This window comes from Squalius cephalus, assembly GCF_949319135.1.
Source record: "Squalius cephalus genome assembly, chromosome: 2".
Lineage (NCBI taxonomy): Eukaryota > Metazoa > Chordata > Actinopteri > Cypriniformes > Leuciscidae > Squalius > Squalius cephalus.
The window spans coordinates 36,936,637-36,954,163 of NC_137123.1; the positions used below are offsets into that span (position 1 = coordinate 36,936,637).

Sequence of the window (17,527 nt, forward strand, 5' to 3'; positions counted from 1 at the left end):
CAAATGTTGTTCACAAAATCTGTCTAAATCTGTGTTAGTGAGCACTTCTCCTTTGCCGAGATAATCCATCCACCTCACAGGCGTGGCATATCAAGATGCTGATTAGACAGCATGATTATTGCACAGGTGTGCCTTAGACTGGCCATAATAAAAGGCCACTCTAAAATGTGCAGTTTTACTGTATTGGAGGGGTACCTTCCCCCCGAAAAAAGGTCCTGGGCTGGTGTGGTTATACGTGGTCTGCGGTTGTTAGGCCGGTTGGATGTACTGCCAAATTCTCTGAAACGCCTTTGGAGACGGCTTATGATAGAGAAATGAACATTCAATTCACAGGCAACAGCTCTAAAAAGGTTGTTGATTGTGACCTGTGGAATGTTGGTCCACTCCTCTTCAATGGCTGTGCAAAGTTGCTGGATATTGGCAGGACCTGGAACACGCTGTCATATACGCCGATCCAGAGCATCCCAAACACATTAATTCATGCTGACTGCAGGAATGTCCACCAGAGCTGTTGCCTGTGAATTGAATGTTCATTTCTCTATCATAAGCCGTCTCCAAAGGCGTTTCAGAGAATTTGGCAGTACATCCAACTGGCCTAACAACCGCAGACCACGTATAACCACACCAGCCCAGGACCTTTTTTCGGGGGGAAGGTACCCCTCCAATACAGTAAAACTGCACATTTTAGAGTGGCCTTTGATTGTGGCCAGCCTAAGGCATACCTGTGCAATAATCATGCTGTCTAATCAGCATCTTGATATGCCACACCTGTGAGGTGGATGGATTATCTCGGGAAAGGAGAAGTGCTCACTAACACAGATTTAGACAGATTTGTGAACAATATTTGAGAGAAATAGGCCTTTTGTGTACATAGAAAAAGTCTTAGATCTTTGAGTTCAGCTCATGAAAAATGGGGGCAAAAACAAGTGTTTAATTTATCATTTTGTTCAGTGTATATTTTTGTGCAGGATATATTAAAACTAAGCTCCTAAACAGCAGACAGAACACCTATTTGGTGTTAGAGACTTTGCCCGCCCAGTCACATGTAATATAGAAAAAGAGAATATATAATAATATTCTTAAACACCTAAGCCAATGTTACAGGCAAAATGTACAAAATCTGTCAAACCTTGTGCTGTTCCTGCTCTGTGTTGCTTCTGTCACTAAAAGTGAATCATTTCATTTAGACCTTTGCAGTTTGTACAAACTCATTTCAGAAATGATTGTTTTGTGAATGTCACAATGTGATTGTCTGATTGTCACAATGTAATGCAGGGTTTGAAAAGCGGATGTTATTAAAGAAAATTAATGTTTATAAAGTCGAAAATTAAATGGAAGTAGCGTCTGTCATTTTCAATGGAAAATTGAGTTATGGCATTATGATTAAACCTTATGAAGTTTTACTTTTTTTATGAAAAAGATACAGATGAATAATTTAAAATAAGATCTATAACATGCATTTAAAAAATTGATTGGGTGAATTTTAATTTCATGCCAACTTTAAGAGATGTAAATATTAGTTGGTTTTGTTCCAAGCAAGATTAAGCAGTTCTCAAAAACAATTAATGAAAACATGATCGGTTGCCTTAAGTTATAATGGGTTGTCGAAATGTTTGATGCTAGCTTAACAAATCAGCAGTCATTTAAAGCAACAATGTTGAGGAATATAGGATAAGAATTTCATTTAAATAAGTATTGTCTTGGTACAGGCTCACGTTCAATGCAGTACTCAGGGACAGATATTAGCAGGCTGTAATAAGCCTAGGTAGCAACTAATTAAGAATGTGCTAGACTGTTGAGTTTAGCTTGTTACATGAATATCAAATATTTTATTTCTTTGAATTTATACAGATGGGTTATTGTATGTTTATGTAAATATCATTATCATCATTATATCATTGTCACCTTCACCATCACCACAGTTTCACATAAACTCTGAATTATAGAGGCCGACTATGCACCACGCTAAGCCATTATAAGTGGACCTCTGGGATAAATAATTACAGAATATATGAAATGACCTCTAAGAAGGGTCAGATTTCTGTCACAAATTTTTTTTGGTTTATTCTTGGTTTGGTGACAGAGCTCTGACGCTCCTATCGTCTTGTCTTTGTGTGAGTATGCTGTTTCAAGTTCCGTACACTCTTTCGTCCGCTTGTTTCTATTGTAAGTGCAAAGTATGGTGTTTGGCAGTCTAGCTCTGTTTCAGTTCAGTGTCCAGGTTTGGACATTCATGCTCCATGTTTTGTCTCTTATTGTATGCACATGGATTTAGTGTTTATTCACTCACTGTGCACTCTTGTCTCGTGTGTTTTTGTCAAGCACATGGTTTATGTTTTCATTAGCCAGGAAATCTTGTGTTCTCTTGTTTTGTATGTTTCTATGTGCCATGTGCTTTGTTGTTTATTGTCTTAACCCTGCCCTTTTTATTACCTGATTATTGGTTTAATTGCCCCACCTGCTCTCCCTCGTTACCTTCCTAATTTCCTTCCTTATTTATTTCCCTTGTGTTTTCTGTCCTGTGCTGGTTCATTTTGTATCCATATTGTGCTTCTGGTTGCCGTTGTCTGGTCTGGTCTGGTCTGGTCTGGTCTGGTCTAGTCTAGTCTAGTCTAGTCTAGTCTAGTCTAGTCTAGTCTGTGAGTTTAAAATTTTTCCCTGTTGTGTTTTGTTTTTTGATTTGCCCTACCAAGGGCCTTTTGTTCACATTATCCAGTCAATGAAGAATCCAGTCAATGAAGAATTATTACTCAATGTCTGGTCATGACAATAAACACTCACACTGAATCTGCTCATGGACCACCAGGGCAAAGTGATCAGTTTCCAAGATCCGAGACAGCCTTCCCATGTTGTCAGTTAGACGAATCTAAAACAGGCAAAATGGTAAAGTAATATCAGATGGATTGACCTTTCTAAAAGTCCTGCACTAGACTCACCTGCTTGAACTGTTTGTAGAGCACTTTGCTGACAGGATCAGAGGGCTTCACCTTTCCTGCGAGCACAGAAGCAAGCATGTTTCCCAGAGTCACCATACCCAGAATCAACCTGCAGAGAGGAAGCCAAACACAACTGTATTCCAGTCCTCATTCAAATGTAGTGTAAAACACTTTCAATCAGCTTCATTTACATTGACAAATGTTTTAAGACAATAGGTACTGATGAAAATTACAGTGAGGTCGTCAACATTTTATTTTGAATTTAATATGAAAATGTCCTTTTCATATTAGTTGCATTTTCACTCACCCAGCTTCATCTACGACAGGTGCCTGGTCAAAGCCCTTTTCTTTCAGAATTTTGATAGTTTTTTGGCATGTGACTGTGGGCAGCACAGTAAGGGGAGCACAGAGGTTTAGACTTTGCAATTTCAAATTCCACCACCTGGAAGTAATTGAATAACAGATGAAGATAAATGAAGAATGAACACAGGACCAAAAACAAATGAGAGGCTGCTCAGGTTCTAAATACCTAGATTTTGTATAAATGTTTAAAATAGGGGAAAATGGCCATAGTTTTCACAAAGAGAAGTTATCATATCCACAATATCTAAATAACCAAAAAGTGTGGAGTGAAATGGGTTTTCTATGGTTTAAACACCTAGTTCAAAACCCTTTTAAATAACATTATAGATGAATAGATGAATGTGTTCTCTAAACTAAATGTTCCACTATCATCATAATAAAACCTCAGTTCTGGGTCATAACTGAGATGGATTTTAATTTAAAAGTTGAAAAGTATTCACAGGACAATGGTAAGTTGTGTTTAAAATGTTACAAACTATTCAAATTAATGGTTTGATATTTTTGTATAATAAATTGTACATATTTTGCTGTTACGTTAATTGTTTTGTGTTTTAATAATTGTTTTACTAAAATAAATAAAATGCATTGAAAAAACGTACCCCATATAGTGTGATGTCCTGATCATGTATTGTTATTATGACATGTTGTCAAAAAAGGTCAATATGTATTTCTTTTTTTATGTGGCAATGATGATGGAAATGTTCAATATATTTTAAAAGATGAACTTATATTCCTATAGAGAAATTTAAGTAAGTACCTTAATGAATATTCACCAAATGAAAAGTATGACAAATAGCCCTAGTCTCACCTATACACTCCACTTGAGCTTTGCTGACTAAATCTTAAATTGACAAAATGATCCTCTCCTCACCAGGGTTTATTCACCATGATGTCCTCCACCCTCAGAAAGCCCTTCTGGAACATCCACTTATCACTCAAGAACTTGGACCTTTAGAGTACATATTATATTTAAACAGTATATGTTATACATGCATGCACACATCTATGCATTTGGCAGATGCTTTTAACTAAAGAAACTTAAAGTGCATTTAAGGTCAAATTTATCGGTTTGTGCTCCCTGGAAAAACAAACTGAAACTGAATACTTTTATTCAGTAAGACTTCTCCTTACATGTAATTTCGAATCGAGTCTGGCAGAATCACAACACAGCGCTGACCCTCCTTCAGCTCTTTGGCAAACTTTACTGCAGCTACCATGGCAGTGCCTGAACTACCACCTGACAACAGAGACAGAGCATTAGACTGATAAACAATGCAGCATATACCTACTTCAATATTCTCATAAACATTTAACATGTTGAAAAATTCACATACATATAAAGGTGAAATTTAATAAACGATCATGTTCTTACCACATAACAGCCCTTCATCTCTTACAAGCATTCGGGCCATGGCAAACGATTCATCATCTTTGGATTTGTACCATTTGTCAACCAACTGAAATAAACACACACAGGGGTTTCAAAGTAGTCCTGCATCATTTGTACATAGGGTTGCAAAGGGGCGGAAAATTTCCCGTAAATTTCCATGGGAAGTTAAGCTGGGGAATTTTGGAAATATTCATTACCACGGCAACCGCTTGCACGTCCACTCTGAAAGTAACTGTACACATAAGAGACGGATAGATACATTATTTAAGGTTATTTCTATTCGTTAGAATATTGATATATGAACTTGTTGTCAAGTAAGCCCTGTTGCGAGCATGTGCGTCTCTCTAAACTTTCAGTGTGCTGCACTGCTCTAGTTGGCTCTTAAGTTCCCTATGAAGAGCCAACCTTCAACTTTGAAAATTCCCAGTTTATTCCCGTTTATTCCCATAAATTCCTGTTAATTCCCTTAAATTCCCATTAATTCCCATAGAAAGTTTCCATCTTTGAAAATTCCCAGAATTTTGCAACCCTATTTGTACATGACTGGTTCCCCCACCAATAGGACACTGTAAGCCAACCTTATACTTCTACTGCCAACTACTGGTAAAATGTCAAAATAGCAACAAATGGAACCAATGAGTGGACTATTGCAACAAACATGTGGACGTCACAGAACAGGGTCCATCCTTTTGGGCGTCGGATTATCCAGATGAAGACATGAGGAGAGTATAATTTGTATAATATTTGATCTTAGCACTTTTACTGCAAGTATGTGATAATGTGCCTGATATGGTATGTGACACCTTTATTTATTTAAATATAAATTAAAAGCTAAGTTAAGTAATATAAGTTAAAAAAAAATTAATCAAATAAGCATTTTTATTATTATTATTATTATTATTTTGAAATTCTTTTTATCCCCATAAAGCCTACTGTATCATATTTGATACATAAATGTATTATTATCTTACTATTATAAATTCATATGTAAGGTTTACAGGGTTATAAATTGCTTAATATTATTTATTGGACCTGAGCAAACATGAACTTGTATTTTTATTAACAAAGATGAATAAATACTGTAACAAATGCTCATTGTTATTTAATGTTTGTTAATACAGTGTTTGTAAAACGAAAAAAGTGTCAGGCACCACTGAACGTACATATATGTAAACATCCAGACTATTTGGTTTATACAGCTGAGAGTCAGAATTCTCATCCTGAAAATCAAGTCAGGTCCTACTTTCACCACTGATTCTCTGCACAAATGTCTGATTGATGTAAAAGTAAATTTGTACAAAAGCTCCTTGTTATTTGAGGGTGTGAAGCCATACTTGTTTTCCAGCCAGTCTACAACTCAGATACAACTTTTGAATTTAATAGTGTATTAGTAAATGTTAAAATGAACATGAACTAATATAAAAAAAATACTTTTTAAGTATTTTTCATTGTTAGTTCATGTTAATTAATGTTAACAAATGGAACCTAAAGTTTTACCAGCAAGTCTAATTTTGAAGGTTGAGCTTTCATCATTGGTTTAATTTTTTCTTGCTGTTCCACTATCAACTTCAATGCCTCATCTCTATGTCTCTGTCCCAGTTATACATAAACGCATCCGATAAGACGTGATTGAATATGTGCACCTATAACAGGGCTAATTCATGTCTGGATGTTTGGGAAATTAGTGTAAATAAACAATAGCCAGAGGTTAAACATGCTCACTATGGTTCAAATATGGATCATGATGCACTCACTGTTGATTTCATCATTAGGTTTTGTACACAGGATGCTTTAAAGGGTTAGTTCACCCAAAAATGAAAATTCTGTCAGTAATTACTCACCCTCATGTTGTTCCAACCCCCTTGTGGGCCTCTGAGTGAGTTCACGTAGTGTAACAGCGCAGCGCTTCTGGGTTGTACGTCAGAACGTAGGCTCACTATTGGCCGACGCTGGTCATGTGTCATGCGTGTGTTGCTGGCCAATAGTGAGTCTACGTTCTGACTTACAACCCAGAAGCGCTGCGCTGTTACACTACGTCAACTCAATCAGAGACCCACACAGAAGAAAATGAATAGTTGAATAAAGTCGTTATTTTTGTTTTGTTTTTGCGCACAAAAAGTATTCTTGTCGCTTGATAAACTTAAGGTTGAGCCACTGTAGTCACTTGGACTATTTTAACGATGTCTTTACTAACATTTCTGGGCTGGCAGATATCAATTACCTAGCAGCCAATGAAGGAGTGAGACCACTTGAAGAGCCCTATCATGGACAAATACCATTTTTAAAGGACATTAGACTTTTATTTGAATCTAATTTAACACTCTACATAATCTAACACCTATGTACAGTCACTCACAGATCTGTCCAGAACGGTGGGTATAAAGTCATATCCGATGCCCTCCACTTCATACTGAGTTTTATCTGTCCGGTTAAGCTCATCAGGCTCAGCGAGGATCGAGCCCTCTGGGTCCACTGCAACAATCTAGTAAAACAAAGACAGACTTTAGACGTATGAACATATTCGGTGTTGTCTTGTTACTTTATGCCTTAGTGACTTTAAAGCTGCAATTTATATGATTTCTTATGCAGACTCAATGGTATTCCTATGATGTGGTATACTCTTCCATTTTTCTCTTTCTGGCTTCTTGGCATTTTAAAATAAAATAGTACTCTGTTTTTTGTTACAAAACAAGTGAATTTCAAAGAATTGCTGTGCATCAGGTCTCAGGGACAATCAGTGTCTACCTTAACATTTGGGCATTTCTCCTTCAATTTGCGAGCAACGCCAGTAATGGTGCCACCTGTGCCAGCTCCTGCCACCAGCATATCTACTTTTCCTGTTGACACAGGTAAGGCGAGTTGAGAGTTAAAGGGATAGTTCACCTCAGAACCCTTTCATTCATCGTAGAAGCACAAGTGAAAGTATTTTTAATGAAATCTGAGAGATATTCGCCCCTCCATTGGATAGCCATTCACCCAAAAAATTGTTCAAAATATTCATAAAGACATTGTAAAATAAATCCATATGAATTGAGTGGTTCAGTCCAAGTCCTCTGAAGAGAAGCATCAAGCAAGTACTGTTGAGCTTCTGTTTATCAAATTTGAGTGCTCTATCTGCTGATCAAGCAATTGGGTCACTTCAGAAGACTTGGATTAAACCGTTCGATTCATATGGATTTCTTTTACAATCTCTTTATGAATGTTTTGAAAAATCTGAGTTTTGGGTGAATGGACGTTCAATGTAGGGACAGAAAACTATCAGGTTTCATTAAAATATCTTAATTTATGTTCCAAAGATGAACAAATGTCAGTTACACTTTATTTTAAGGTGTCCTTGTTTCAGTGTAATTTTACATTTAAATACTGAGCAATATTAATTAACTACATGTACATGTACATCCTTAGGGTGGTGCAACTGGTGAGACTGCACTGGGCCGTGCGCTTCCAGCGGCTAAGTGGTTGATTCAATTCCAATTCAATTCAATTGACAACGGACAAGAGTTATGTTGTGAAGATCAAAAGCAGAACAAAGACAGAGACAGAGAAAATACACGATTACTACCATCACACTGCTCCAGAATCTCCTCAGCAGTGGTGTCATAATGAGCCAGGGGGTTGCTGGGATTGCGGTACTGATCCAGGATGTGCGAGTCAGGAATCTCATTCTTCAAGCGCCAAGCCACACCCACATGGGACTCTGGGGAGTCAAACCGCGCACTGGTGGGAGTTCGGACTATCTCAGCACCCAAAGCTCTTAACACGTCAACCTATGATGAGACTCTTGTTTAAATGCATAAACTGAAATGTAACATTCTTGGTGGGGTAAGAAAACTAATTGGGATAAATCGTACCTTTTCCATGCTCATTTTCTCAGGCATAACAATTATGCAGCGATAACCCTTCACTGCTGCAGCCAGTGCAAGACCAATACCTGCATAGAATGCACAAATTTGTTAGACCTTCAGACCAGATTTTTTTTTACTAAGCAAATTTTTCTTTTTTTTCCCCCAATTCTTTTGTTTTTATTTTTATTTTTTTTCATGTCCACTACAATGGACACCATGACTAAAGCAAAATAAAAATTATCATATATTGTTGAAGATTTTGAAAAGAACATACTGTACTGAAACAATGAGCAATTCAATAGGAATGTAAAAAAAAGGTAAGATGAAGTATCAAAAATGTGTTTGACAAAACAGAACAGTCTGTAAATAATAAAATGACCTGTGGGATTACCTGTATTTCCAGAAGTGGGCTCTATAATGGTGTCTCCAGGTTTGAGAATGCCGTCCCTTTCTGCATCCTCCACCATACGCAGACTGATGCGGTCCTTCACACTACCACCAGCATTAAAGAACTCACACTTGGCCACTGCAGACAAACAAAACTTAATGACTGTTTTATGTAACAATAAATCCACATAGCATGGAAAACTACTTCAATGGACACAAGTGTATGTCTAAAATCCCTTGTCTTTTTAAATATTTTGTCTTTCAAGGATACCAAGCTTTTGAAATTTCTCATTTGTAATACTCTTTCTGTCATTAAATGGTATTGACTTTGAATTGAATTGATTTACAACTTCAAAAGTAAAAATATGAATGAATTACTTACAAAGTTCACACTTTAGTCCAAAAGTCTTAGAGATCTTGTTTATGCGGACCAGCGGTGTGTCTCCAATCCTGTCCAGGATGTTGGGCAGAATGCCTTCAGCTTTTGTCCTCCAATGGTGAAAAACAAAACGAAAAAAAAAACACTCAAGGTCACTTGAAGAAAAATAAACTCACATTAAGGTCATTTTGTGACAGTGTAAATTAAAAATCTTAAAGGAGTATGCTGTCAAATTTCCGTTGTGATTTATTTGACATCTGGTTAAAATATACATGATAAGACTGTCACTAAATACAAATAATAACAGGTAAAAATAAAACCAAGTCATGTACTTATGAATACATGCACGAGAATGTATCTGCTTCAGTGTGTGGACACTGTTCTAAAAAAATATTACTTGAAATATCTATACAGAAGATACTCTTGTTTATCTCTCTCTCTCTCTCTCTCTCTCTCTCTCTCTCTCTCTCTCTCTCTCTCAATCCCAATTCTATTTCATTCCCCTTTGGCCAAATGTAGGCATACAACATTAATTTAATTGATCTTTTAATCATATGAAATGAAACAAACTTTTTTCTCAAACAAAGTGCTGCACAACAGAGCTTTACTCTTAAAATTAAAGTGTGTAAGAAAAATTGTGATTATTCCTTGTGATAAAATATTACTTGAAATATCTATACAGAAGATAATCTTTCTCTCTCTCTCTCTCTCTCTCTCTCTCTCTCTCTCAACACATTTATCTTGCAGATAAGTTTCCTAATAAGGAGATATTCCTGAGAAGTGAACAGAAATGTTTTGTTTAGTAGGCTCAGCTTTTTTAGTATGTGTCATTTCCCTGTCACTTGATTTAAATTAGAAATCTTGTAATTTTAGGATATATTCTGAAAGTGAGTGATCATCACCTGGGAAAGTATGTGTGAGGGGACTTTTCATGAGACATTCCCGGTTTCCAGGTACATCTACTTGGCAGGTCAGGACGAATCCATTTAGGGTCAGTGGCCCCAGTTTCTCTATTAGGCTGCAGGGGTCTGTCTACTACATCATCCGAAACCAACTTGTTCTCTACGCCATTCCTGCCAGTGGTCTTCTTGCCAGCAAAAGGGCAGGCAGGGGTGTCTTTCACTTGGTTGGATGGGCCTGAAGGCATGATTTCTCTATAGTTCCCTGTAAAGAGTTTTAACGTTTAACCCAGGATAATTTGTTCACAATGGATTTTGACATGAATGAACATGATTATAATGAATGTGATTATACACAAGATACACAATGGAGACATTTAATTTAATCTTAATCAAAAGTAGCAGCAGTTCCTACATTATCACCCATTTATTTAGTCAAATGTCCAAAGACTTCGGAACTGGCACACTTCCAGGCTGCTGGCTTTGTACTCATTTCAAATGCAAATATCACCAAAACATTAAAGCCCACAATGATAAAGTACATAATCCACAGAATTAACAAGAAGGCAACAGAGTGCTGCAGTGATGATGTATTTTTGTAGATCAAATAAGATTTATCCATTGGCTTTTGGATTATTGCCTAAATTCAAGGAGATGGAGACCGGAGACGATGGAAAAACACACAGAGAGCAGCAGCTTTTTATTCCCAGCTCTGATAGCCGCAAGACCATGCCAAATGTGGTGAGTGCGAAAACAAGCTCAAAACGTTTTAGACCCAGCTTACACCTGTATTTAGCGTTGTTCAGTTGTGATCCGATCAACCACAACGCATCTTAATAGCAGGTGTAAACAGGGCCTATATCACTTTATCAAGCAACATCACCACAATGACATGAAGGAGCCATGACAATTCAAGCCTTTAAGGGATACAGTGCATGTTGATACACTCCAATCACCCAGACAAACATAGCCGTTTCTAGCATGAAGTTGTATCAAATATTCCAAACAAATCTGACGCCTTGAATGCACATAGCTTAACCATTAAGTTAATTCCAGAGAGAACCATTAATAGATAACCCAAGAAGCCATGCATATAATACACCAGCTGTTAAAACTCTGAGGCTCTCCAAGATGGCAAGCATGCTTGACTGATTTAATGTGAAATGGCCACAGTGGGCAACTCCTTGAACTCTTCATCATGTTCCTCAAACCATTCTTGAACAATGTGTGCAGTGTGGCAGGGTGCATTATCCTGTTAAAAGAGGCCACTTCCATCAAGGAACACCATTGTCATGAAGGGGTGTCCCTGGACTGCAAAGATGTTTAGGTAGGTGGCACGTATCAAATTTATGTCCACATGAATGGCAGGACCAAGGTTTTCCCATAGCATTGCCCAGGAGCCTTGCTGTTTCAAACATACTCTGACCCAGTCGCCTTGTCATAACAATTTGTCCCTTGTCAAAGTCGCTTAGATCTTTATTCCTGCCCATTTCTCCTGCATGATTAGGAGAACTGATATATTAACATATTAACTCAGTACTTAATATGTGGACTTATGACATGATCAACAATATTCGCTTATCCTGTGTGTGTGTGTGTGTGTGTGTGTGTGTGTGTGTGTGTGTGTGTGTGTTTGTTTGTGTGTTTGTATATAATTTTTTTCTCTCAAAAATTTAACATAGAAATGATCAAACATCTTCCATTATGCTTGATCAAAATTCTACTGAAGGAGTATTGCAAAACATGACACTACAGGACCAGAGTTTTTCCCTATTTTAATGATTTCAATTAAGTTTTTTTTTTTTTTCCGTTTCAACCAAAAGCAAATCTTCTGTCAGTCTAAACAGGTGTGCTGGATACCAAGATTTAATGGAAATATGAGTCGCGCTCATGATTACAATATTTACATAGTGTGTCAGCAGAAATAGACCTACACATAAAGCAAAAAAGCAGCAGTGTTCTGTAGTCTATTTAATCCACGCCTGCCGGCCTGTATGCAAGTATAGTGTATACAAAGACTAATAAAAATAATGTATTGTATTATGCTACTATGTAAATAAAAATCTTGATGCCATTGACGATTCTTAAAAGTTTCAAATGTTTTGTGCTACTTACATTATAAGGACCTTTTAATGATATCAAACCAGAATGCATAATAACGATTCCAAAATCCATTATTTTAAGTCGGTGGGCTGTTTTTGTTACACAAACCTGGCAACCCAGTCTAGGACGCACGAGTGACGAGTAAGACTATTAAAAGAATGGGGAAGTTTAAAGTGGGTCCATGTGCTCTAAGAAATAAGCCTACACAATCTTTCATCTAAAAACTTTCAGTTCAGACTTTCTTGCATACTCTCTTCCCACAAAACACTCTTATAGGACTTGAAGTACAAAATCCTTTAATACAAATTTGTGCGAGAACGAGGCAACCATTCATGTAGGCTACCTACCAAAACAAACAAACAAAAATCCGTGCACTTTTTCTGTAATTTATCAGACTGTCTGTTAGTAAATACGTAAAACGTTGTCGGTTTTAATGGATTTGGTTATAAAGAAATTTTCGTAGTTATTAATAAATCTCATTCCCTGATCTGTTAAGCACAAGGGATTTAGATAATTACTTAATAATAACATACACATTTAAATATTTAAACTGAATTTTTATATACATTAAACCATATTAAAAAATACATAAAATGTAATTATTTTGTAATATCTGTCTCACTCTCTTTGTAACAAATATATCGCTGATAGAATATTGCACAAGTCTACGACAGCTATTTAACGATTGAAATACACATTTACCTTGCTGACGGGCGCGCCGACCGTCCACTTCAACAGCTGCATATAGCAGTACCTGTGTCACGTCAATATGAACGGGGGTTGACCACTCATCATGGAATTGTTCATGTGTTGGCGCTCAATATGATTGGCTGGAAGGAGGGCGTTTTTCGTTTGCTCTTCTATCGGAAGCTGGGACATGTCCAACATATTATACAAACAACTTGAAAGAAACATTTGGCCTACAACTTTGAAAAACGCCTGAAATGTAAGTCATTTTTACATTTTAAGGCAAATTTCTCTCACATGAGAATGATAAATAGACAAAACTTGTGACATGTCTTTTTGCTCAAATGATATGCATACTAGCTACAATCACCATGAACCAGAATCATGGCAGCAGGTTTTATGATTTTTGAGATAATAGAGATATCGTTTACCCAGTACACTCGTGATTCTGTACTGCTGGAAGATTGCAACAGTATCCCTGTTTTATTGTTTTATTTGGATCCCCATTAGCTCCCACTATGGTGGTCGCTAGTCTTCCTGGGGTCCACTGAAATCACAATACAAAAATACAAAATTCAATTAATCAATACATCAGTAAGATCTATGAAAACTATACGATATATTAGCTGCCATGACACACATTTAAAAGGACGGTACAAATTATGCAGTTATGCAAAAAGCAACATCTATTCAACATGCAATTTAAACAATTTAAAACAAAACATACAAAAATAAAACAGGTAATACTTTCACTCCTGTAATCTCTGTTTTATTGTTTTCTTAAAAGAAAATTGACTTTTGATTTCCCTGACGCTGGATGGAAGTGAGTTCCACTCTACAGCCCCTCTGTCTACAATAATTTTCTTCATAAAATTACATCTTGGACTAGGAGTAATCATTATCTTGTTGCTGACTGAGCGTGTCACATGCTCATGACCATATCCACTAAACAATATTTTTTCTTTTATAAAGTTATATGCTTCATTAGCCATGACCTTATGCATGAACAACAGAAGATTATATTTCACTTTTGCCTCTACAGTTAACCAAGATAATTGAATATGCATCTCACGCACACTAGCGCGAAAAGAACAGTGCAGAGCTACTCTGGCTGCTCTATTCTGTGCAATTTGTAGTTTTCTTAGATGTTTTTGGGCCGCACAAGTCCAAACTACTGGACAGTAATATAAGTGAGACAGAACAAGACTTTGGACGACATTTTTCAATGTAGCAGTTGGACAATATACAGAGCATTTTCGGGACATAGCAATACCCCTGCCCATCTTACTGACAATGTGGTCAATCTGGTCTGACCAAGATAATAAATTATCTAGTCTAACACCCAGCAGTTTAAATCTGATAACCTGCTCAACCACATAGCTCTCTATATGCAGATTAAGTGAGGTGATACTTGGTAACATGTCTCTATTGCAAAATATCATACATTTAGTTTTGGAAATATTCAGTACCAATTTATTCTTTTTCACCCAGTCCACTACTGTGTTTAACTCATGCTGGAGATTCTCATTGAGTTCAGGTAATGTTGATGCTGCAGTGAACAAAGTAGCATCATCAGCATACATAACAACACTAGCCTTTCTAAAAACATGTGGAAAATCGTTTATAAATATTGAGAATAAAAGTGGACCCAGGCAGCTTCCTTGTACTATGCCGCATGATGTTGTTAAGCAGTTGGAAAGACTACCATTGAAAAAAACCTGTTGCGTCCTATTGGAAAGATAACTATGCACCCAGGTCAGTGCTGAATGTGAAAAACCATATGCTTTGAGTTTGGCTATGAGAAGACTATGGTCTATTACATCAAAAGCTGCTGTAAAGTCCAAAAACACAGCTCCTACTAGTTTCCCTTCATCCAAACATGTTAGCCACTCCTCTGTCTTTTGTGCTAGGGCAGTGTTTGTGGAAAAGCCTTGTCTATATGCATGTTGGAACTTTGTCATCAATTCATTTGTACTGAAATAATCCATTATTTAATTAAAGATGATCTTCTCCAAAATTTTGCTTAACACTGGGAGTAAACTAATTGGTCTACTATTTGATCCAGTAAAGCCCGCTTTTGCATCTTTAAGAAGAGGTATAATTTTTGACTGTTTCCAAAGCTCAGGAAAAGTACCACTCAAGACGGACCTATTGAAAATGTGACTTATAGGTTTTGAAAGCTGAGTCGCAGCTACTTTAAGTATTCTTCCTTCCAAATTATCTATACCTGCAGATGTGTCAATAGATAGACCCTGTAGCAGCTTCTCTACGGCATCCTGAGTTACAGTATTGAATTGGAAATGGCAGTTTTTGCCCTGCATTATGTTATCAAACAATTTCCGGCATGCGTCATTGTCAGTTTTGTTCATGTCAGATCTTAAATCATCCACTTTTCTTGTAAAAAAATTGTTAAAATAATTTGCAATATCATGTGGCTTCGTAATGAACTGCCCCTCACATTCAACAAATTTTGGGGATGGCTTTGGCTTCTTGCACATTAATACATTCAATATTTTCCACAGTTTTTTCCCATCATTCACAGAGTTATAAATTTTCTGTTTAAAATAACCACTCTTTTTACTATGATTTAGTTTTGTGACTTTGTTTCTTAGTGTGCAGTACGTCTTCCTATCTTCAGGCTTCCCTGTTTTTTGAGCAACTGCTTTGGCTTTATTCCTTTGAAGCATCAATGATCTCAATTCATTGTCCAGCCATGGAGCACTGTTACTTCTTGTTGACCTTTTCCTAAGGGGAGCATGCATATTAAACCAATTTCATTAATTTATCCATAAACATATTTAAAGCAGTGTTGACATTCTGTTCTTCAAGAACATCTGACCATTGCATATTATTGGTGTCTAATATAAATAGATCTGGGTTGAACCTTTTAAAGGACCTGCGGAGAACAATTCTGACTCCAGATTTAGGCAATTTAGTTTTTCTTGATAAAGCGATCAGATTGTGGTCACTACACCCCACAGCTTTGGAAACTGTTTGTGAACAAAGCTCTGGTATATTAGTGAATATCAGATCAATACATGTAGATGTATTCCTGCCATCAATACCTACAGAGATTCTAGTGGGCTGAATAACAAGCTGGGTGAAATTACAGAGGCTGGCCATTGAGGACAGTTTTTTTGCGTAAGGGACAAAATTTGGAAAACCAATCTATGTTAAAATCCCCTAAAAGAAAAGTGTCTTTACTTTCATCAGACACTCTATCTACAATTTCACATATTTTGTCTAAGTAACTTACATGAGCGCTTGGGGGGCGATAACAGCATCCAACTAAAAAGGGCTTAGAGTGAGGGATGTGGATCTGTATCCATATTATTTCAATATCAACACACATTATATAATTTCTTGGCAGGACTACAATGCTATCTTTAATGTATAATGCTACACCTCCACCATGTTTATCCCGGTCTCTTCTGTACAGGTTATAGCCATCAACTGCAACAACAGAGTTATCAAAACTGTCATCCAAATGGGTTTCTGTCAATGCTAAGATATGAATATTCTCCGATTGACAAAGTGTAATTATTTCATCAACTTTGTTTCTGAGGCTACATATGTTTAAGTGGGCCAGGACTAGACCCTTTTTAGAAAACTTTAGCAAAGATGATTGTATTTTCTTTCTGCCTATATTCATAGCTAAAGATGTAAAAATGTACAGATAATTTAAAAATAACATGCTTCAGGTTCTAAAGTGCCCTTTAAGTTATACATTTTCTGTATGTCCATCTTTTGGCCCAATGACTAACTTGTCATACCTCAGCCATGCTCTTTCACCCCTTTCCCTCGCAGCCTTCAGCTTTGGCCAGAGTTCTTTTCTTTTCTGTTGCACTGCCCCAGAGAAATCCTCATTTATATAGATGTTGGTCCCCTTCAGCTTTTTAACAGAAGAGAGGATATGCTGTTTGTCTTTTAGCCGCAGCAGATTCACCATGATTTTTCTTGGCCTTCCCCCCTCTTGGTACTGACGAATCCTCTGGACCCGCTCCATCTCAATCTTGGTACAATCAAGCTCCAAATTACTAAAGCACATTTGTTGAACTTTAAGCTCCAATTCATTCCATTTTTCTCCTCCAACATCAGATATCCCATCAATGATGATATTTTTCCTTTTATGTTGGTTATCAATGTAATCCATCTTTGTGAGCAATTCATCAATGTCCTGTTTTGACTTCATAATATCGCTTTCAAAGGATTTTATTTTAGCTTCAATTTCCTTGTGCCCTGACGTCTCCTCCTCCATTTTGTTTTGTGTGAACTCCAAACTTGTCTTCAGCTCCTGGACGTCTTTTATAACGCCATCCAGCCTCTTATTAGTTCCATCTATCATCACTTGAATGAAACCTTTGAAGTTCTCTTGCTGCAGGTTTAGCATTTCCTTGTAGAATTCTTTTTGCTGCTCCAACAATTGTGTGACCATGGCCATGGTAACAGCAGATTCATCCTCACATGATGTATTTTTCTTGGGAGGCATGATATTCTTACCACGATGTACCCCAATGATGGTTTAACACTGATACTGT

At 36.9% G+C, this 17,527-nt stretch overlaps 2 protein-coding genes across 4 annotated transcripts in view; both read right to left on the reverse strand.

Annotated features, from left to right (window-relative positions):
* The window catches only part of LOC307147501 (splicing factor U2AF 35 kDa subunit-like), a 225,512-nt gene that overhangs the window by 191,799 nt on the left and 16,186 nt on the right, over nucleotides 1-17,527 (reverse strand). The window lies entirely within an intron of this gene.
* Nucleotides 1,293-13,536, reverse strand: cbsa (cystathionine beta-synthase a). The gene is made up of 15 exons (XM_079852151.1): nucleotides 13,421-13,536; nucleotides 13,005-13,172; nucleotides 10,203-10,464; nucleotides 9,304-9,410; nucleotides 8,926-9,060; nucleotides 8,541-8,620; nucleotides 8,252-8,456; nucleotides 7,435-7,526; nucleotides 7,046-7,171; nucleotides 4,672-4,756; nucleotides 4,431-4,536; nucleotides 4,171-4,248; nucleotides 3,244-3,378; nucleotides 2,937-3,045; nucleotides 1,293-2,866 (listed from the first exon to the last, which is right to left on the reverse strand). The coding sequence occupies exons 3-15, from the start codon at nucleotides 10,445-10,447 to the stop codon at nucleotides 2,762-2,764; spliced, it is 1,608 nt and encodes a 535-aa protein (XP_079708277.1). The 5' UTR covers nucleotides 10,448-10,464; nucleotides 13,005-13,172; nucleotides 13,421-13,536; the 3' UTR covers nucleotides 1,293-2,761.

What these genes read in the sequence shown, in the direction of transcription:
- cbsa (XM_079852151.1), bottom strand. Translation starts at nt 10,447, where the DNA reads ATGCCTTCAGGCCCATCCAACCAAGTGAAAGACACCCCTGCCTGCCCT. An exon ending in GATTCTGGAGCAGTGTGATG is followed by an intron (nt 7,527 to 8,251) that starts GTAGTAATCGTG and finishes CTGTGTCAACAG; the next exon opens with GAAAAGTAGATATGCTGGTG. An exon ending in ATCATGGTGAATAAACCCTG is followed by an intron (nt 3,379 to 4,170) that starts GTGAGGAGAGGA and finishes AATTACTTCCAG; the next exon opens with GTGGTGGAATTTGAAATTGC.